General features: G+C 48.2%; 1 protein-coding gene across 2 annotated transcripts in view; it reads left to right on the top strand.

The window, feature by feature from the left end:
- Nucleotides 1-19,782, top strand: part of MACROD1 (mono-ADP ribosylhydrolase 1) — a 167,993-nt gene that overhangs the window by 138,664 nt on the left and 9,547 nt on the right. For both annotated transcript variants that reach the window (XM_039363514.1, XM_039363515.1), the window contains exon 5: nt 16,980-17,096. In XM_039363514.1, coding sequence (XP_039219448.1) covers nt 16,980-17,096 — 117 coding nt within the window. The remainder of the gene's footprint in view (nt 1-16,979; nt 17,097-19,782) is intronic.

Raw genomic sequence — 19,782 nt, 5'->3', positions numbered from 1 at the left:
TTCGACCCCCTAATACGAAAACACATACATACATACATACATACATATGTTTTCTGAGGCTTTCACGGGTGTTTGTATGTAGGTTGAAGTCCACAAGTCATCAAAGGGCCAAGTTGGAAGACCCCTGATGTAGGTAGTCCTCAATTTATGACCAAAATAGGACCCCAAGCCATTGGGAAGGACACATTCAGCATAGGTATTTAATAGATAAAATACAACAACAACAACAACAACAACAACAACAACAATAATAATAATAATAATAATAATAATAATAATAATAATAATAATAAATAGTAAAGTTGGAAGGGACCTTGGAGGTCATCTAGTCCAACCCCCTGCTCAGGCAGGAAACCGTACACCATTTCGGACAAATGGCTCTCCAGTCTCTTCTTAAAAACCTCCAGTGTTGGAGCATTCACAGCTTCTGGAGGCAAGTTGTTCCACTGGTTAATTGTTCTCACTGTCAGGAAGTTTCTCCGTAGTTCTAGGTTGCTTCTCTCCTTGATGAGTTTCCACCCGTTGCTTCTTGTCCTGCCTTCAGGCGCTTTGGAGAATAGCTTGATTCCCTGTTCTTTATGGCAGCCCCTGAGATATTGGAATACTGCTATCATGTCCCCCCTCGTCCTTCTCTTCGTTAAACTAGACATACCCAATTCTAGCAACTCTATATCAGAGCTGAGTTAGCTGTGGCCGAGTCACAGAACGTGGCATATCCTGCAAGATTGAATGTGGTTTTTCATTTTGTGGGAATTCTTTGGTCCTCAGTTGTGTGGTTTTTTTTGAGGGGGGGAGAATGTGTTTCATTGTCTTGAACATTAATTTGGTCAGCCAGGCAAAGGGCCAAGTTTGAAGACCCCTGATGTAGGTAGTCCTCAATTTATGACCAAAATAGGTCATACATTTGGTCAGCCAGGCCGAGATCAATCAGCCAATAAACAGTGTTTTGCTGGTTTTAACCTCTGGCTACCATGCGCCAAAGGCTCCTAAAGCTTTTTTTCTCGGCCATGTTTCTGCCTCTGACTTAAAGGCCGCTGTTCTTGCGCTGGAAATGTGTCCAGAGAAGCCTTATCACTCGTTCGAGGCCTGCTCTGGCACCGGCACCGGCGCGTGTGAGCCGTGGAGGGCCTGCGTGCTCATGCGCGCACCTTGGCATGGGAGCGTCCCCTGCGGCTCTCACTAGCCTCTCCGGAGGAAATCTCTTTTTCTTTGGGAAAAAAATCAGGGCAAAACAGAAGTGCCAGCCCCGTAGTGGAAGCCGAAGGGAAGCTAAAAGCCAGGAAAGGTGCTTTGGATCTGGAAAAGAGATCAGAGGAGGCGGAAGCTGAGATTTTTTGTGGGGGGGGGGGTGAGGGAAAATTCAGGAAGGGAGTCTGGATTTTGGCAAACAGATGGTCTGATCCGGAATCTGGAATTGCCTGATCTGTTTTTCATTGAAGTTGAAGTCCTTCTTTCCTCCCTCCCTCCCTCCCTCCTTTCCTTCCTTCCTTCCTTCCTTCCCTGCCCTTCTTTTCTCTTCTTTCCTTCTCCCTTTCCTTCCCTCTCTCCTTCCTTCCCACTTTCTTTCCTTTCTTCTTCCCTTCCTCCCTCTTTTCCTTTCTCCATTCTTTCTCTCTCCCACCCTTCCTCCCTCTTTCTTCCTCCTTTCTTCCTTTTCTCCTTCCTTCCCTCTCTTTCTCTTCCTCCGCTCCTTCTTTCCTTTCTTTTTTATTTCCATCCCTCTTTCTTTCTTTTCCTCCCTCCCTCCCTCCTCTTTGTTCCTCCTTTCCTCCTTCCCTCCCTCTTTCTCTGACTCCCTTCTTCCCTTTCTCTTTTATTTCCATCCCTCTTTCTCTTCTTTCCTTCCTTCCTCTCTTTCTCTTCCTCCCTCCCTCCCTCCTTCTTCCCTTTCTCTTTTATTTCCATCCCTTTCTCTCTTTCTCTTCCTCCCTCCCTTCCTTCTTCCCTTTCTCTTTTTTCCATCCCTCTTTCTCTTCCTTCCTTCCTCTCTTTCTCTTCCTCCCTCCCTCCCTTCCTTCTTCCCTTTCTCTTTTATTTCCATCCCTCTTTCTCTCTTTCTTTTCCTCCCTCCCTTCCTTCTTCCCTTTCTCTTTTATTTCCATCCCTCTTTCTCTCTTTCTTTTCCTCCCTCCCTTCCTTCTTCCCTTTCTCTTTTATTTCCATCCCTCTCTCTTCTTTCCTTCCTTCCTCTCTTTCTCTTCCTCCCTCCCTCCCTTCCTTCTTCCCTTTGTCTTTTATTTCCATCCCTCTTTCTCTCTTTCTTTTCCTTCCTTTCTTCCTCCCTCCCTCCCCCCCTGGGCAGCCCTAGGCTGAAAGCAGATCGGTCCAAATGCTCTTCCGCGAATTGGCGAATTGGCGTTTCAGGCTTCCAACTGCTCCTCTTCCCTTATTCCAGAAAGCTGCATCCGAATCCGTTGGGTCAGATAGAAATGTTGCAAATTGCTTTCCATCTCCCCACCTCACCCCACTCCCCCACCCAGCCCCCTCTGGGAGTAATTGGAAAAAGTGGGAGGGGGAGGAGAAATCTCCCCCCCCACACACACACACACCTGAATCCTTGCATCCTCCTGAAAAGTGTTCCAAGGAATGCAAGCCATGCTTTCTTCTCCTGCGGGTCTAAGAGCGAATGGGGGGGGGGACCCTGATGATGAAACCTTAAAGCTTCCAGAGAGATCTTGTCCCCCCCCACATTACACAATGCAAGAGGCAGCCTGAGAGAAATTATAAGGAGAAGGATGTGCAATTGGGATTTGTGTGTGTGTTATCTCTCTCTCTCTCTCTCTCTCTCTCTCTCTCTCTCTCTCTCTCTCTCTCTCTCTCTCTCTGTGTATGTGTGTGTCCAGGCTGCCCTCTGCCCCCCAGGGGGATGCTGAGAGCAGGGCCGGGGCAAAAAAAAAAGCATCCCTTCCTTGGAAAAGCAAAGAAATAAATTTCGCCCTCCCCGGCTGGTCCCCTTTTCAGAGCCATTCACAATGCCCTGTTTGCAAGGCCTGGGGGAGGCAGGGAGGGGCAGGCTGTGGTTGTTCCTGGCCTGGGGGGAGTCCTCTCGGGGCGATGGGGGGGGGAGAGGCTGGCAGACTGTGTCCTCACCCTGAAGGCAGCAAAGCCACGGAGGGGACGCAATCCAGGTGATGCAATCCAGCCCCGGCGGGATCATCCTGGAGCTAAATGTAGCCCTGCCAATCGTGCCTGAGCAGCCAGCTTCCCCGTCAGACTTTGCTCGTCGGAAGGTCACAAAGGGGGATCCACGTCACACACACACACACACACACACACACACACACACACGGGACACACTGCGCCCGTCATAAATAGGAGTCCGTTGTCAAACGTCCGGATTTCGATCCCGTGATCTCAGGAGGGGGGATGCTGCGAACGGTCGTTACGTGTACAAAATGAGCATAAGTGCCATGGTAACTTTGAGCGGTCACGAAGGAAAGGTTGTAAACTGAGGACGGCCTGTAAAATCGGGATGAGGCCCAGAGACCGGCTCTCTGTACGTGGCACAGGAGACCTCTGGTTGCGGAAGCCATTTGTCATTGTTCCGTCTGGCTCTCCCCGCCTGTTAGTAACAGCCGAGCACATCCCAGTGCTGGTTCAACACCCCCCCCCCTCGTCCCACGCAACCCCTCGGCTGCTTTAATATATATATTTTTAATTATTATTCTTATTGGCATAAATCTCAATATTTAATCTCCCTTTCATGAATATTACAAGGCATCGAAACATCTCTGGAGCAGATTTGCTGAAGGGGTTTTATGAAAATCGCTCTCAGTGGAGCCTACCGCAGTACGGGGGCATTCTCGGATTTCCTAGAAGTGACTGAGAAAAGGATTGCGGGGTGGGTAGACGGGTGTTTTGTGTGTGTGTGTGTGTGTGTGTGTGTGTGTGTCCATTTAGGCTGCTGGAGGGGTTAGCGGAGAAGGTCTTTCTTTGGAGAAGACCCCTCTTCTTTGCAAACAGGTAACTCTTGAGTCCAGCGAAGAGAAGGATGCACAGCTGACTGGAAAAAGTTGGCTATAGTAAACTAGCCCTTAAAGCAGGCTGGCTGGGGGATTCTGGGAGTTGAAGTCCACCCCTCTTAAAGCAGGCCGGCTGGGGAATTCTGGGAGTTGAAAATCCACCCCTCTTAAAATAGCCAAGGTGGAGAAACTGTGATCTAGTTGCTTTTAAAGACGTTATTCAACTCCCCTCTTGGAGCAAAATAATCTGGCACAGCCCGCTTTGCAATTACTTAGCCAGTTTGATGTTGCTTTTGTATAAGAAGTGAAGGCTGAAACGACAATTTGGAAGCAGATTGCCCTGGGCGTCCCTCTAAGCTGCCTCTGCTTGAAAAACCCCCGCGATAAAAGCAGTCTAAGGAGGGAGAGAGACGTTTTTTCTCTCTTTCCCCCCCCCCAAGAGAAAATAGCGTTAGCAGAAAGAGCTGGGTGGCGAAACATATGTTTAGTTACCCCATTGAAAAGATAAAACGAAAACCCAGCTGTTGCCGGGGTTTACGAAACTGTTGTATCATCTCTGATCCTCTTCTGAGTTTGCGGAGCCGTGTGTGTGTGTGTGTGTGTGTGTGTGTGTGTGTGTGTGTGTGTGTGTCTGTCTGTCTGTCTGTCTGTCTGTCTGTCTGTCTGTCTGTTAGTATCCAAATGTTCTGGAGTTGTACAAATCCCAGATTGCAGAACTCACCCCTCAAATGTGTCAAATCCTGCCCATTGAGCAAGTTGAGTCTATGAGAAAGAAAGAGAGAGAGAGAGAGAGAGAGAGAGAGAGAGAGAGAGAGAGAGAAGAAAGAAAGAGAGAGAGAAAGAAAGAAAAAGAAAGAAAGAAAGGAGAGAGATAAAAAGAGAGAGAAAGAGAAAGAAAGAAAGAAAGAAAGAAAGAAAGAAAGAAAGAAAGAAAGAAAGAAAGAAAGAAAGAAAGAAGAGACTGAAGGAGGGAGGGAGGAAGAAAAGGAAGGAGAAAGAAAAGAAAAGAAAGGAAAGAGAGATTGAGGGAGGGAGGAAGAAAAGGAAGGAAGGAAAGAAAGAAAGAGAAAAAGAAAGAAAGAAAGAAAGAAAGAAAGAAAGAAAGAAAGAAAGAAAGAAAGAAAGAAAGAATAGAAAACTAAAGGTGAGAAGCCGCAGAGTTGTTTTGTAGGCTCTCCGGTTCCCCAGAGCATCCCAGATCCGTCTCCCTGCCTCCCAAAGGGCTGATCAGAGGTTGGGGATAAACAAGCTTTAATTAAACCGTAGCTGAGATAACAAGTCCCTAACTCAGCAGGGCTGAACCAGTTCTGCAGCCCAGGGCCTTGGCGGGGCCCTGTCTGCAGGAAGGAGGAGGGCGCAGATTTGACAGCAAACCGTAAAAAGTGAAGCAGCGAGTCGGACCAACCAGAATACAGGCAGTCCTCGACTTCATTTAGTGACCGTTTGAAAGGACGACATCAGCTTGCGACTGTTTTTCACGCTTTCACCATCATTGTACCGGTCCCGCCATCAAAATTCAGACGCTTGGCCACTGACTCATATTTATGACGGTCCCGGGGGTCACGTTGATCCCTTTTTGCAACTTCTGACCAGCAAAGTCAACGGGGGGAGCCAGATTCACTTAACAACCTGGTTACTCATTTAACAACCAAAGCGATTCACTTAACAACGGTGGGCAGAAAGGTCGTCCAATGGGGCATAACTCACTTAACCATGGAAATTGTGGGCTCCGTTGCGGTCCTAAGCCGAGGACTGCCTGGAGGCATGGTTGTGCCCCCACTGGGAAACTTAATTTGCAAAGGGCCCTTGGAGGTCATCTATCCCTCCCTCCCTCCCTCCCCACCTGGATGGAGGATTTGCAATGCCAGAAGCCGAAGACGGCAACCTGGGTGGACATCTTCCCCCCCTACCTATGCTATTTCAATCATCTCTGCTTAAAGGGTCTCATTCAGGGGGGAGCAAATTAAACCATCATCTCCTCTGTCCACCCCCCCCCCAATCCAATCCAATCTCTTTCCCTGCCGTGCCTGTGTTGTGATTTGAATCCTGCTCTTTGCATCTTCGCAAAGGTTCCAATTTCTCGGTTAGCCACAAGCCGGGCAGCCCTTGCAATATTTCTCCTGGCTCCTTCTGACCGCCCCTTCCTCCCCTACACACACACACACACACACACACCTCCCCCAGCCCTGACACAAGATTTGTATGGAAGCTTGGAATCAATTTGCACTTTGAAATGGATTTTGTGGAGACCCCAGAAGAAGCGTGAATAGGAAGCTGGCTTAAGCGGCAATGAGCGAAGGAGGCGGATGCGGGCGAAGGGGGGGGGCTGCATGTTGCAATTCAGAAACATGGCCCCCTTTCTTTTCCCCCACCCCTAAATTGACTCTTCCCCAGGAGACGACAAGGGCCTTGGCCTGGGTTTCTTGCCTAGCACGGATCAAGGTTTTCCATTCGGACATGGCGTGGGTCAAGTCTGCCAGGTTGGGCCATCAGGAGTTGGAGGAGGGGAGTGGGATGGACAAATGGGCAATAACAGTATGTGTAAAGGATGGGAAAGAGGGAGAGGGCAATGACAGCTTATATACCAGTGACACCAGGTCACGCACCTTGAGAAAAAATATGAATTGCCCCCAAGCATGTCAGCGTTCTCGAAACCTCTTGGCGAGCTCCGATTGGTGAAATACGGATGGGTCACGGGCTGGGGAGGGGAGAAAAGAACTATATTCTGTATCTTTTTTGCTGGGGGGAAGCTTAGATCTAGCCTGACTTGACTGCGACCAAGTCCCCTTAGTAAAAGAGCCTTTTGTTTCACCTACGGGAGTCGAGGGTCTTCCTTTCCTAAGGGATCGGGTTGGGGAAGGTCTGACAGCGTGGCTCATCCTGAACTAACCCAGGCTGAAATCTATCGGGGGGGGGGCGGGGTTGCCATAAAAATAAACCAACCATGGTTACCCGACAAAGGTGTGTCACCAACGCTCCCACCAGCTTAGATGCCCCGATCCATCGCTACAAAGCAATGGAGAGAGAGAGAGAGAGAGAGAGAGAGAGAGAGAGAGAGAGATTTATTTCTTTCTTTGTGTGTTTGTTTATATCTCCTTCCCTCTCTCCCTTCCCTCCTTTCATTTTTTCCTTCTTTTTTCTTTTTTCCTTCCTTCCTTCTTTCCTTCTTTTTTCTTCTCCTCTCCTCTCCTCTCCCCATCCCCTCCCTCCCTCCCTCCCTCCCTCCCTCCCTCCCTTCCTCCCTTCTCTTTCTCTCTGGTCCCAATCTGCCATTAGATAATTTTAGGACCTTGCTGAAATAAAGAAAAAAAGAAATGAGCTGTATTACAAGGCAAATAGGATGCCCAAGGTTGTTTGATCACAGTTACAGTGTCAAAGTTTTTACTATTTTACATGCTTTTGGTCCAAGTGTAAAACGCCTTAGGGCTTTATGCTGTTATTTCGGTGCTTAATTACTGTCAGCCGCTAAGAGTCTGTCAATTGTGACAGGAATGAATTGAACAAATCAGTAAATAAAAATAAACACAGTCCCCACTTTACTTTGAGCATACGATTTAAAACAAAACACACACACACACACACACACAAACACACACCAGAATAAGTGATTCAGCAAGGTAGTTGGCTAACTTTGAGAAATGTAGCGTCGCCTTTGCTGGATGGGTTGAGGAATTCTTAAATTGGGATTTTTGGAGGTAAATGTGTGTGTGTGTGTGTGTGTGTGTGTGTCTTGAAGGGCCCAGGATCCTATCCACCTCCGATTCTGCATTCAGACAATCATTTTGTTCCCTTATCCGGTTTTCTTCCTGCGACTGGAGCACAAAGCTCTCTGTGTATGTTCATAAAACCTTTGGGACAGTGCCGCATTTGCTCCTTAAGTCACCCCTGTTGAATCCACCAACCCCCTCCCCATTGTGCAAAACTCCTGCAATAATGTCCCCCCCCCCCTTCCAATTTTCCTAAGAAGCCTGTTTCTTCTCTTCTCTCTGCCCGTTCCCTTTTGTGTGCAATGCGGAACATCCCGTCAGCCTCCACCTAATCTATTTATTGACGGTTATTTATGATCCGTAGTTGAGATTTCTTACCCAAGCAGGACAGGGGGGCCATAATTGAGGTCTCCCTTCCATAATTCTGATTTGTTTGGCATCAAGGTTTCCTCTCAAAGATGGGGGGGGGGGATTTCTTTAGGTCTAAGCGAAAACTTCAGGAGAATTCAAGGTCCTTCTGCTCCACAAAACTGTCCAGGGCGTCGGTTTTCCTATCCCGGGAGCCCCTTAAAAAAAAGACTTTTGGCGTCTTTGTTTGCATTTTTGAAGGGCGAGCGTATCATTCTTCGGACAGAAAAAGGTACGTCTGAATGCAGCCTGTAAGGGGAAAAAAAAATGCAGAACTAGGCTTCCCACGTTGGCGCAAAGTCTTTAAAAATGTTTTCCCGCTGCTTAGCGAGAAATAAAAAAGATTGGAGTACCAATCTTCCGATTTGTTCCATCCATCACTTCGCTTTCTCCTGCACCTGTGCCAAATGGATTCTTTTAAAAAAAGAAAGAAAGAAAAGCTCATGGGCGGAACAAAAATCTGAATTTTTATTTGCAATTTGGTTTAACCTGCTTCAGGTTTGGCAAAAAAAACAAACAACCTCCAGGGTGCAATGCGTTTGTTTGTTTGTTTGTTTGTGACTCTGTACAGGCAGTCCTCGACTTACACCAGTTGATTTAGTGACCGTTCAAAGTTACAACGGCAACGAAAAATGACTTATGACACTTTTTCTCACTTACGACCGTCCCGTGGTCACGCGATCCAAATTTGGCCACATGTCCTGTCTGACAAGCAAACTCAAGAGGGAAGCCAGATTCACTTAACAACTGTGGTACTAATTTAACAACTGCAGTGATTTTTTTTACATCACCATGATGTAAAAAAGATGCTGAGACTCTAGAAAGAGTACAGAGAAGAGCAACAAAGATGATCAGGGGACTGGAGGCTAAAACATATAAGGAATGGTTGCTGGAATTGGGTATGTCTAGTTTAATGAAGAGAAGGACGAGGGGGGACAGGATAGCAGGGTTCCGGTATCTCAGGGGCTTCCCCAAAGAAGAGGGAGTCAAGCTATTCTCCAAAGCACCTGAAAGCAACAAGAAGCAACAGATGGAAACTCATCAAGGAGAGAAGCAACCTAGAACTAAGGAGAAACTTCCTGACAGTGAGGACAATTAACCAGTGGAACGACTTGCCTCTAGAAGCGGCGAAGGCTCCAACACTGGAGGTTTTTAAGAAGAGACTGGACAGCCATTTGTCCGAAATGGTGTAGGGCTTCCTGCCTGAGCAGGGGGTTGGACTAGATGATTTCCCAGGTCCCTTCCAACTTTATTATTATTATAACTGTGTCGAGAGGAAGGTCGTAAAACAGAACAAAACCCACATAAGAAACGTCCTGCTCAGCAACAGAAATTTTGGGCCAGGGGCCAGACAACCGCATTAGTCTGTGCTGTGCGTTTATATACAAAGCCCCCCCCCCCTACACACACACTTTACCACAATTCCCCCTTTCACCGAAGGGGAGAAAGTTTTGTCTGTGAATTGCTGTTCCAACCATTTTGTTTCCTTCTTTCCTTTCCTCCAAGCTTTGCCCTCTGGAACGGCCTTCTTCTGCTGACTCACAATCCAGAAGGAAACGGCCAGCACAATTTGAGATTTGTGTCTGGGCGGGCGCGTTTTAATATTATTGGAGAAACGTTGCAGATTAAAAAGAAAGAAAGAAAGAAAGAAAGAGGAATGCACCAGAGACATTGCAGGGGAGAAAAAAAAATGCCTGTGGCTGATTCAAATAAGCTAAAATGTAAAAAGACCACAAAAAAAAAGATCTATGTGATATTAATGCTAAGCTAGTTCAATCCTTCGATGTAGTCTTAAAAACCGGGCTAATTTCTCACGTTTAGAATAACAAAGAGGTTTGAATAATGGATAAAGAGCACAGCTCTTGCGTTTGTTGTATTTTGAGAGGTGGGGAAAGGCTGTTAGAAAAAGAACATTTCTAGATTGGCTCGCCCAGAAATTTTTTTTAATCTCTCTGGAGAGTAGCCGAAAGCACCTGACAGATCTCCTGGTGGTGCCATTTCCACTCCGCTTCTCAACGAGGCCAATGAACCGTGGGAGGCCTTTTGCAGCAAAAAGACCCCCCTCTCCCCTTCTTTTTGTCTCCAGATCCCACCTTAGAGAGGACACGGCTTTCTTCAGAAACCTTTCACGCAAAGGCAAGACACTCAGCCACAAACAAACCAGCCAGCCAGCGTGCCAAGCCAGCATTGGTGGCTGGGCTTTCCAATTCCTGCGGTTTCAAATGGAATATTCTTAATTTCGGACAGTTTTGTTCACCGCGGGGGAAAACTGTTCAGCTAGCAAGCAGGCCATTTGCAGATTAGACCTTACAAAGCCGGGCAAACGGCCCCAAGGAGAAGGAAGCCAACTTCCATCAGGATGGCCAGCGTTTTGCCAACTGCAGGCAGTCCTCGACTTACGACCACAAATGGAGCCCAGATTTTTTTTGTTGTTGCTAAGCGAGACAGTTACCAAGCAAGGTTTGCCCTGTTTTAACACCGTTCTTAAGCGAAACACTGCAGTCGTTCAAGGAGTAATTTAGTTGTTAAATGAATCCAGCTTCTTCCTCATTGTCTTTGCTTGTGAGCAGGTCGCAAAAGGGGATTGCGCGATTCCGGGACGTTGCCACCGTCACAAGTACCAGTCAGTTGCCAAGCGTCTGGATTTTGAATCAGGTGACCTCAGGGAGGCTGCAAAGGTCATCAGCATGAAAAACGGTCTTAGGTCACTTTTTTCAGTTCCCTTGTCGCTTCGAACGGTCACTACATGAACCGTTGTAAGACGAGGACTAGCTGTAGCTGCCCGCCAGATGGAGGGTGTTGCCTAACAGCGTTTCTCAACTTTAGCAACCTTTAGATAGGTGGACGGCATGCTGGCTGGGGGATTCTGGGGGTTGAAGTCCACCCCTCTTAAAGCAAGATGGCTGGGGGATTCTGGGAGTTGAAGTCCATCTCTCTTAAAGCAGGCTGGCTGGGGAATTCTGGGAGTTGAAGTCCCTCTTCTTAAAACAGGCTGGCTGGGGAATTCTGGGAGTTGAAGTCCACCCTTCTTAAAGCAAGATGGCTGGGGGATTCTGGGAGTTGAAGTCCATCTCTCTTAAAGCAGGCTGGTTGGGGAATTCTGGGAGTTGAAGTTCCCCTTCTTAAAACAGGCTGGCTGGGGAATTCTGGGAGTTGGAGTCCACCCTTCTTAAAGCAGGCTGGCTGGGGGATTCTGGGAGTTGAAGTCCACCCCTCTTAAAGCAGGCTGGCTGGGGGATTCTGGGAATTGGTCCACCTTTCTTAAAGCATATTGGCTAGGGGATTCTGGGAGTTCAAGTCCACCCTTCTTAAAGCAGGCTGGCTGGGGAATTCTGGGAGTTGAAGTCCATGACTTAAAATTGCCAAGTTTAAGAAACCCTGTAAAGAGATCCCGATCAAAGTAGGGATCTTGAGAAGCTGTGCAGATCTGGGGAGCATCTATCCCGGCAGATTATCTTGCATTGAGATCAGCATCAGCATCTTACTATTCTTAATATCCATATTTTGTGTAATCCATCTGCTGCTTTTCAGAAAAGAAAAAAGGGGGGGGGGGAATTGCAGCCTGGAGCTGTAGCTGAAAGGTTGTTGAAGTTAAAAACACTTCTGTCAAAACAGAAAAAGGGGAAAAAACACAAAAAACATCTCAGGTGTAACAACAACAGTGCCGCTTCTAAAGCCGAACGTGTGAAGGCAACTGTGACAAACATTGTGGTGGGGGGGGAGGCGTTGTTGCTTCCTGCTGGGTTTCCGTTCCCCCGTTGGGGGGGTCTCGGGATATCCCTTCCTCCCCCCCCCGCTTTCTCCTCCGGAGTCTCTTTGGAAGGCCTGCTGCTCAGGGGGACCCCCCCCCAAATTTGCTGATTTCCTCCCTCTTGGGTGGGCTGGGACCCTCTTGGCTGTGGAAGCGGAGCACTGGGCAGGCCCCCTTTGGTCCTGGGGGGGGGGAGAGGTGATCACAGCGACTCAGGCCCTCTGGATTCCCTTGGACGGCATCTCCTATTTCAGATGCTTCTTTCATGGTCTAGTGTCGGTTTGTCCTGTTATGGGTGGCTAAATAATCCTGGAACTTGAGGGTCTTTTTCTCAGAAAGGAGTTTCCCATCTTTAGCACCCTGGCTCTCTGAAACGGCTCCCCCCTCCTCCTCCTCCTCCTCCTTCTCCTCCTCTTCCTCCTCCTTCTCCTCCTCCTTCTCCCCTCCTCCCCTCCTCCTCCCCCTCTTTCTTCTCCTCCTCCCCTCCTCTCCCTCCTCCTCCCCCTCCTCCTTCTTCTTCTCCTCCTCCTCCCTTCCTCCTTCTCCTCCTCCTCCTTCTTCTCCCCCTCCTCCTCCCCCTCTTTCTTCTCCCCTCCTCTCCCCTCCTTCTTCTCCCCTCCTCCTCCCCCTCTTTCTTCTCCCCTCCTCTCCCTCCTCCTCCCCCTCCTTCTTCTTCTCCTCCTCCTTCTCCTCCCCCTCCTTCTTCTCCTTTTTCTTCTCCTCCCCTCCTCTTCCCCCTCCTTCTTCTCCTCCTCTTCCTCCTCCTCCTCCTTCTTCTTCTCCTCCTCCTCCTCTTCCTCCTCCTCCTCCTTCTTCTCCTCCCCTCCTCTTCCCCCTCCTCCTCTTCCTCCTCCTCCCCCTCTTTCTTCTCCTCCTCCCCCTCCTCCTTCTTCTTCTCCTCCTCCTCCTCTTCCTCCTCCTCCTCCTTCTTCTCCTCCCCTCCTCTTCCCCCTCCTCCTCTTCCTCCTCCTCCCCCTCTTTCTTCTCCTCCTCCCCCTCCTCCTTCTTCTTCTCCTCCTCCCCTCCTCTTCCCCCTCCTCCTTCTCCTGCCCCTCTTCCTCCCCCTCCTTCTTTTTCTCTCTTCCTCCTCTTCTTCTCCTCCTCTCCTCCTCCTCCTCTTTCTTCCTTCCCTCCCTCCTTCCTTCCTTCATCATCTTTTTTTTTCTTTTTACCTTCTTTCCTCTTTCTTCCCTGCTCCTCCCCCCCCCCCCGCACCTACAGCTCTCTGTTTTCCGCAGCCCTTTCACTGCTTGGGCTACAGCATCCTGAATCGCGGCAATAAATTTCAGTGCTCCGTGCAACAAGCTTATAAATTATTTTTCCCCCTTTTGCGGCAAGTGCCTTCAGTTTACCTCCAGGTTTTGTATTCTTCTCCTCACTTTTACAGGCCTCGTAAAACAAAATAAAATAAAATAATAAAAAAAAGAAGTGAAATGCTTGCATCAATAGACAGGGATGACGAGAGGCTTCCAGATCTTGGCTCCTTGGCCCTCTGATTCAAGTTTTGGAGCCTGTCCTGAACCCCCAGAGTCAGCGGAGAAGGAGAAGCTTCAGCAAGGCGGCAGGGATGGTGGGATGGAAGGAGGAAGAGGAAGAGGGGAAGGTTAGGGTGAAAGAGGAGGAGGAGAGGGAAGAGGAGGAGCAGGAGGAGGAGCTGCCTGCGTTCTGTGCCCTCTCCTGGGTGAAAAGGGACATTGGGGAGACGGAAGGAATGGGTTGCTTTGCAGAACGCCCCAAAAGTGATGCCCCCCCTCCCCGTGTTCCAATTTGGGGCCACTTTGCTTCTCCCCCTGTCAATCCCTGGATTGCATTTCAGAGCAAGGAGCCGGCCCCTAGTGGTCACAGCCCTCCTCTCTTGGCCTCACCCCTTTGCCCCTTGCCCTGGCCCAACCCTGGCTGTAAGGCAGACATACCCCAAGGCAGGGGAGCCCTCACCCACGGTTGCCCCTTGCAAAGCACCCTGTTTCTCTCTCTCTCTTTTTAAAAAACTGTTTGCTCTTCCCTTCTGAAACAAGCAGACAAATTTGGTTTAAAAGACCCAAAGGCGACACTCTCCAAGGGTTTCGGCACGCACAATATTAGTGTAACGGCACGTTGTGTCTCTCTGTGTTAGCATCTTCAGCGACAAGGGCACCTTTCTGCTCGCAGCCAGATGAGGGAGGCCCGGAGGAATTGTGATCCTCAGCAAATCCTTCCCGGAGAATTTGCGAATAATATTTCCAGTTTTGTCACGGGGGGGGGGGGGAGAGCCAGGCATGTACGGTCTGGAGGCCGACATTTCAACTCGCCGAATTTCCTCTTCAACCGAGCCATTCAGATGTGGATTTGTGCTTTGCGACGCTTGTTGTCACTGGAAAATAAAACGGGCCGTGTTGTCGGGAAGCGCCGCTTTTGGAAATGGGTGTATTAGGAAAACAAGGTGCGAAAACACGCTACAAAGCGCACACAAAACATGTACAGATTTTCCGGCAGCCTTTTGAAATAAAATATCCACAGAGCGATGCTATAGCCGATAAATAGCCCTCTTCCCCCAAATGAGGGCAATTTTGATGCAATTATGTATAAAAAAAATATTCTGTGTGGCATTATACAGACAGCAAGAAAAAAAAACCCACAAGATTTCCAGCAGCATCTTGGATAGCACAAGATGCATTAAAATTACTTTGGAGACAAAAAATGTTTTTTTTTTCCTTTGCAATCATATGAAGCTGCTGCATAGAGGGGAGCAGACCCCCTCAAGAAAATCCTTGCCCATCTCTCTCTCTCTCTCTCTCTCACACACACACACACACACACACACACACACACGTAGGTCTTTGGTTATTCGGGTTTTCTCCTGCATAACATTGGAAGTGTCTTGGCGACGTTTCAACGAAGTATATATATAATAGTAAAGTTGGAAGGGATCTTGGAGGTCATCTAGTCCAACCCCCTGCTCAGGCAGGAAAACCTATAGTACCATTTCAGACAAATGGCTGTCCAGTCTCTTCTTAAAAATTTCCAGGGTTGGAGCATTTACCGCTTCTGGAGGCTGGTTGTTCCACTGGTTAATTGTTCTCACTGTCAGGAAGTTTCTCCTTAGTTCCAGGTTGCTTCGCTCCTTGATGTGTTTGATAGCTGTTGATTGTTTTAAAAACTTTTTTTAAAGTTCCCTGTTGCCTGTTTTGTTTTACTGGCCCCCGTAACCCATGATTTGGCTAAAAGCCCTGCCTAGCCACAGGGAGGCGAGTCAAAATGAAATAAACCTTCATTTAAATACCTTAGTTAATATTATTTCAATGTTATTTAAAACATGACTTAAGATCTTTAAACAGAAACACCGACCAATTTAAATAGTACTCAAACCCTGCCTAAATGTTTCAATAGAAACATCTCCTTACTAAACCTTACTTAAACCTTGTTTAAATTTTTTTAAATGGAAATGTTTACCTAAGTGGAGGTCACACTCGGCTTACGGACGCGGCTGAGCCCAAAACCTCCATTGCCAAGCAAGGCAGTTGTTAAGGGAGCTTTGCCCATTTTAGGACTTTTGGGGTCCCGGTTGATAAGCGAGTCAGGCAGTTGTTAAGTGAACCTCGTCCCTCTCCTTGACTTGGCTTTCCAGAAGTTACCGGGGAAGGTCACAGATGAGACACACGTGAGCCCGGGATACAGCAACCGCCATAAATACGTGGTTAGGTGGTCAAAGAACCCCGAGTTCAGATGTTTGAACCCCAGTCTGCTTCCGCATGGCTTTCTATTAGGCTGAACCCCTCCGGTCGACCCCCAGAATTCAGGCAGGACCCCCCCACACACTCCTTTCCTCTTGATGACGGTGGCGGGGCTGAGCCAGCACGGAGGGTTTGCCTGCTCTAAAGCAAAGCCACCCTCTGCCTGCCTCTCTGGGCTTTATCGACTCCCCTCAAAAGGCAACGGGTAAAATACTGTTTTATGGATTAGCAGATGGACTCCGAATGAGCTAATAATGGACTTTCCTGATCAATGGGGCTTTTTTTGTAAGGGCTGGAGAGCAGAGAGGAAGTCAGGCCAGCAGTTCCATGTCAGCTTGTCTTCCCTCCCTCCCATTCCTTCTCTCCTTCCTTCCTTCCTTCTCTCCTTCCTTCCTTCCTTCCTTCCTTCCTTCCTTCCTTCCTTCCTTCCTTCCATCTTTTTTCCTTTCCTTTTCTTCCCTCCTTCCTCCCTCCATCCCTCCCTATCTCCCATCTTTCTTCCTCTCCCTCCCATTCTCCTTCCTTCCTTTCTCCCATTCCCTCTCTCTTTCCTTCCTTCCTTCCTTCCTTCCTTCCTTCCTTCCTTCCTCCCATTCCCTCTCCTTCCTTCCTTCTTTCCTTCCCTCCTTCCTTCCTCCCTCCCTCCATCCCTGTCTACCTCCCATCTTTCTCCCTCTCCCTTCCTTCCTTCCTTCCTTCCTTCCTTCCTTCCTTCCTTCCTTCCTTCCTTCCTTCCTTCCTTCCTTCTTTCCCTCCCTCCCACTGTGTCAATGCCAACGGTGTTCAAGTGATGCTCCAGTGGTTTTGGGATTGCAACCAAGGTGCTTTTTACTACTGGGACTACCTGTGCTTTCTTTTGCCCCGGTTGTTCTATTTCTATTTGCAGGTCTTTGCATTTTGTTTTGTCTTCTTCCGTTCTTTCTAGCATCCAGATTTTTTTTTTAAATCTTTCTTATCGACAATTGTTAAGTTTGGGGTGTTATGTGGCAGGTGTCTGTCTGTTTGAATTCTAAAGGCCCAGAGCACTTTAGCTTCTTTGTTTTCCATTATTTTCTCTATTTTATGGTCCCCCCTCCTGGTTTTTGCTTGCAGGCAAGTATTATTTCTTGCCGATCTTTCAATGCACCGTTGTTACTATTTTGTCATGTCGTTGCTTGAGGTCAGTCTGTCCGATGTTCTTGCAACAGATAAACAAATGGTTTCTTCTTCTTCTTCTTCTTCTTCTTCTTCTTCTTCTTCTTCTTCTTCTTCTTCTTCTTCTTCTTCTTCTTCTTCTTCTTCTTCTTCTTCTTCTTCTTCTTCTTCTTCTTCTTCTTCTTCTTCTTCTTCTTCTTTTTCTTCTTCCTCTTCTTCCTCTCCTCCTATTATTATTATTATTATTATTATTATTATTATTTTGACAATGCATGCATTTGTGTGTTTATTTTAATTCCTTTCACAGTGGACGGGTGTATCCATCGCGCTGCGGGACCTTTGCTGAAAGAAGAGTGCAGGACCCTGAATGGTTGTGAGACAGGAAAAGCGAAGATCACCTGTGGGTACCGTCTCCCAGCTAGATGTAAGTAAATGCAACTTGCAAGTTGACGGGACAAGTAGTTGATTCCCTGAATTCTGTCCAAGGGGAGAAAAAGTGCTTCATGGAAGGGCATGAAAAAAACCAGGAGTGTTGAAGCAGATCTGCACAAGGAGGGAATCTAGAAACTGAAAACATTTACAGCTATTTGCAGGATCCCAGGGTCATGTGACCATATTTTACATTTTTCCCAAAAAAAAAAGACATTTCCAGTTTTCAGCAAAAGGGCCCCCATCACGAACAATTGATTTGCTGAACAACCATGGCATCCATTTCATGACTGCGACGTTTGCTTAATGACTGCCACAAAAAGAGGTCATGAAATCAGGTTGGCCACTAGATGGCCCTCTTTACAACCATTCATGACTTGCTGGGCGGTGTCCATTATGGTCATAAACCGAGGACCACCTGCAGCTCCTAGAATAGTTTGACTGCAAAGAGACCCTTAGAATCAGATTTGGATCTTAAAGCTCAGAAAAAGACGTCAAATACGCTTTGATTGACAGCCAAGCAGCAAGGCAGATCACATACCCAATTTGCTGAATCAGGCAGACTTGAGAATAGTTGCAGTGAAACTGACCGGAACCGGGAAAGTGTTCCTGTTGCCTCCTTCTTTTCCCACTTTGCTTCCTGGCCCTGCCCTGCCTGCCCAACGGTGAAATTGGCAAGGTTAGGCTCAGAGAGACGTACATGTCTTCATGTCGCTGTCCATTTTTTCCCTCTCTTTTGTCAGCTCTCCGATGCCGCTGACCGTGCAGGCGCGTGGCCTTGTCAGTTTCGCTGGATAGATATGCTGATGTGCAATATCAGGATTCATGTCAGTTTCCCAGCTTCCTTCTAAAGCAGCATAGAATAAGCTGCAAAAGATTGTTTTACACTCCATTAATATAATCCAGACCTGGGCATTATACGGCCCGCTGGCCACATCCAAGCCTTTGGGTGTCTTTGTCTAGCCCACAACGGCAACCTTGGGGGGGGGGTGGCAGGCTGGCATCAGTGGGGGCGGGGCATCAGCTATAGAGGGTGGAACATTGTCAGCAGGGGTGGGGCATTTCCAGTTTTCAGCAAAAACGCCCCCTAGCAAACATTGTGAAAAAAGGTCATGAAATTGGGTGGCTCATTTTACGACCGCGATGGGTCAGGCTCCCTTACGGTCATAATTCGAGGACCGTCTTGGAAAGGGGCTCCAGCAGTCAGATTTGGCCCCGTGCCATCTTTTCTCAAGTTAAAATATCCTTGCGCCTGGGGGCGAATCGTAACGGGATCAAAACAATCCCACCCACCACCCCCGAAAGTGGAATTGTGTCTTGCAAGCCCACCGGGGGCCAAAGGATATATTTTTAAAAAGGCAAAGAAAATAGGAGGCTAAAACATATAAGGAACGGTTGCGAGAATTGGGTATGTCTAGTTTAACGAAGAGAAGGACAAGGGGGGACATGATAGCAGTATTCCAATATCTCAGGGGCTGCCATAAAGAAGAGGGAATTAAGCTATTTTCCAAAGCACCTGAAGGCAGGACAAGAAGCAACGGGTGGAAACTAATCAAGGAGAGAAGCAACCTAGAACTAAGGAGAAACTTCTGACAGTGAGAACAATTAATCAGTGGAACAACCTGCCTCCAGAAGCAGTAAATGCTCCAACACTGGAAGTTTTTAAGAAGAGACTGGACAGCCATTTGTCCGAAATGGTGTAGGGTTTCCTGCCCGAGCAGGGGGTTGGACTAGATGACCTCCAAGGTCCCTTCCAACTTTACTACTATTACTAGAGTGCTATTACTATTTCCGCCTCCGGAAGAGCGGGTGGGGGTGGGGGGAACTTGGCCTTCTCCTCCGTGTTCAAAGTCATTTGCTTAATTCTTAATAAAAAGGAATTAAGCAAATGAGGCGGCTGCGTATTAATCAGAGGCTTGTAAATACGGCGCGGAGTTCATCAGCCGCTAAGTGAGCAAAGGAGAGCCCACTTGTTGGAGAAACAAGGAATTTGGGGCAGCCTTGTGGACGGAGGAGCATGAAGGAAAAGGAAAAGGCTGGATCTGCTTCGGGTTTTGTGTGTGTTGCCTTTGCCAAGCGGCTGGATGCGGACACAAGGCGCCTCCGGATGGGCCTTTTCAGACACCCAGGGACGTCAAATGGGGAGGGTTGAGGGGGGCTTCGGAGATCCTCTAGGCCACCCCCTTGCTCGTGCAGGGATTTTGCTGGATTCGGAGACCCTTCATCCGAGCCGCACAACGAATTTGGACATGCGTAACACTGAAAGCTGTGATTTCGCACAGAGATGGCGGTCTTAAGGTTTAATTGGGTTGTTTAAAAAAACCGGTCCGGGGCTGCACTTTTCAGTGGAGTAATTTGTACAGAAATAAATTAAAAAAAAAAAAACAGAACAGAAGGAAAATGATGTGGGTAGAAACAGCCTTTTTTACAGCCCCCCCCCAAATGCAACGGGGCAGGTCCTGCCTGTGTTTGCCTTTGCAACATTTGGGAACTTTTCTGCCCTCCACCCCAAAAAAACGGGAACGGGATGCCATCTGGATGGGAAGGAGGGCTCCTGCCAAGCCTAAAATAGGCCTGATTTTGCAAGGACCTGCCCGGCCCCTGCTCATCCCCCCCCCCCGCCAGCCAAGGTTCTTCTCTGCCCCCTCAGTGGGAGCTCCGTGCCAGCCTCTCTGGTTGCC

Source organism: Crotalus tigris, unplaced genomic scaffold (genome assembly GCF_016545835.1).
Source record: "Crotalus tigris isolate CLP2741 ecotype Arizona unplaced genomic scaffold, ASM1654583v1 scf7180000019553.37968852642:3898890, whole genome shotgun sequence".
Classification (NCBI taxonomy): Eukaryota; Metazoa; Chordata; class Lepidosauria; order Squamata; family Viperidae; genus Crotalus; species Crotalus tigris.
This window is presented reverse-complemented; position numbering and strand designations above follow the sequence as displayed.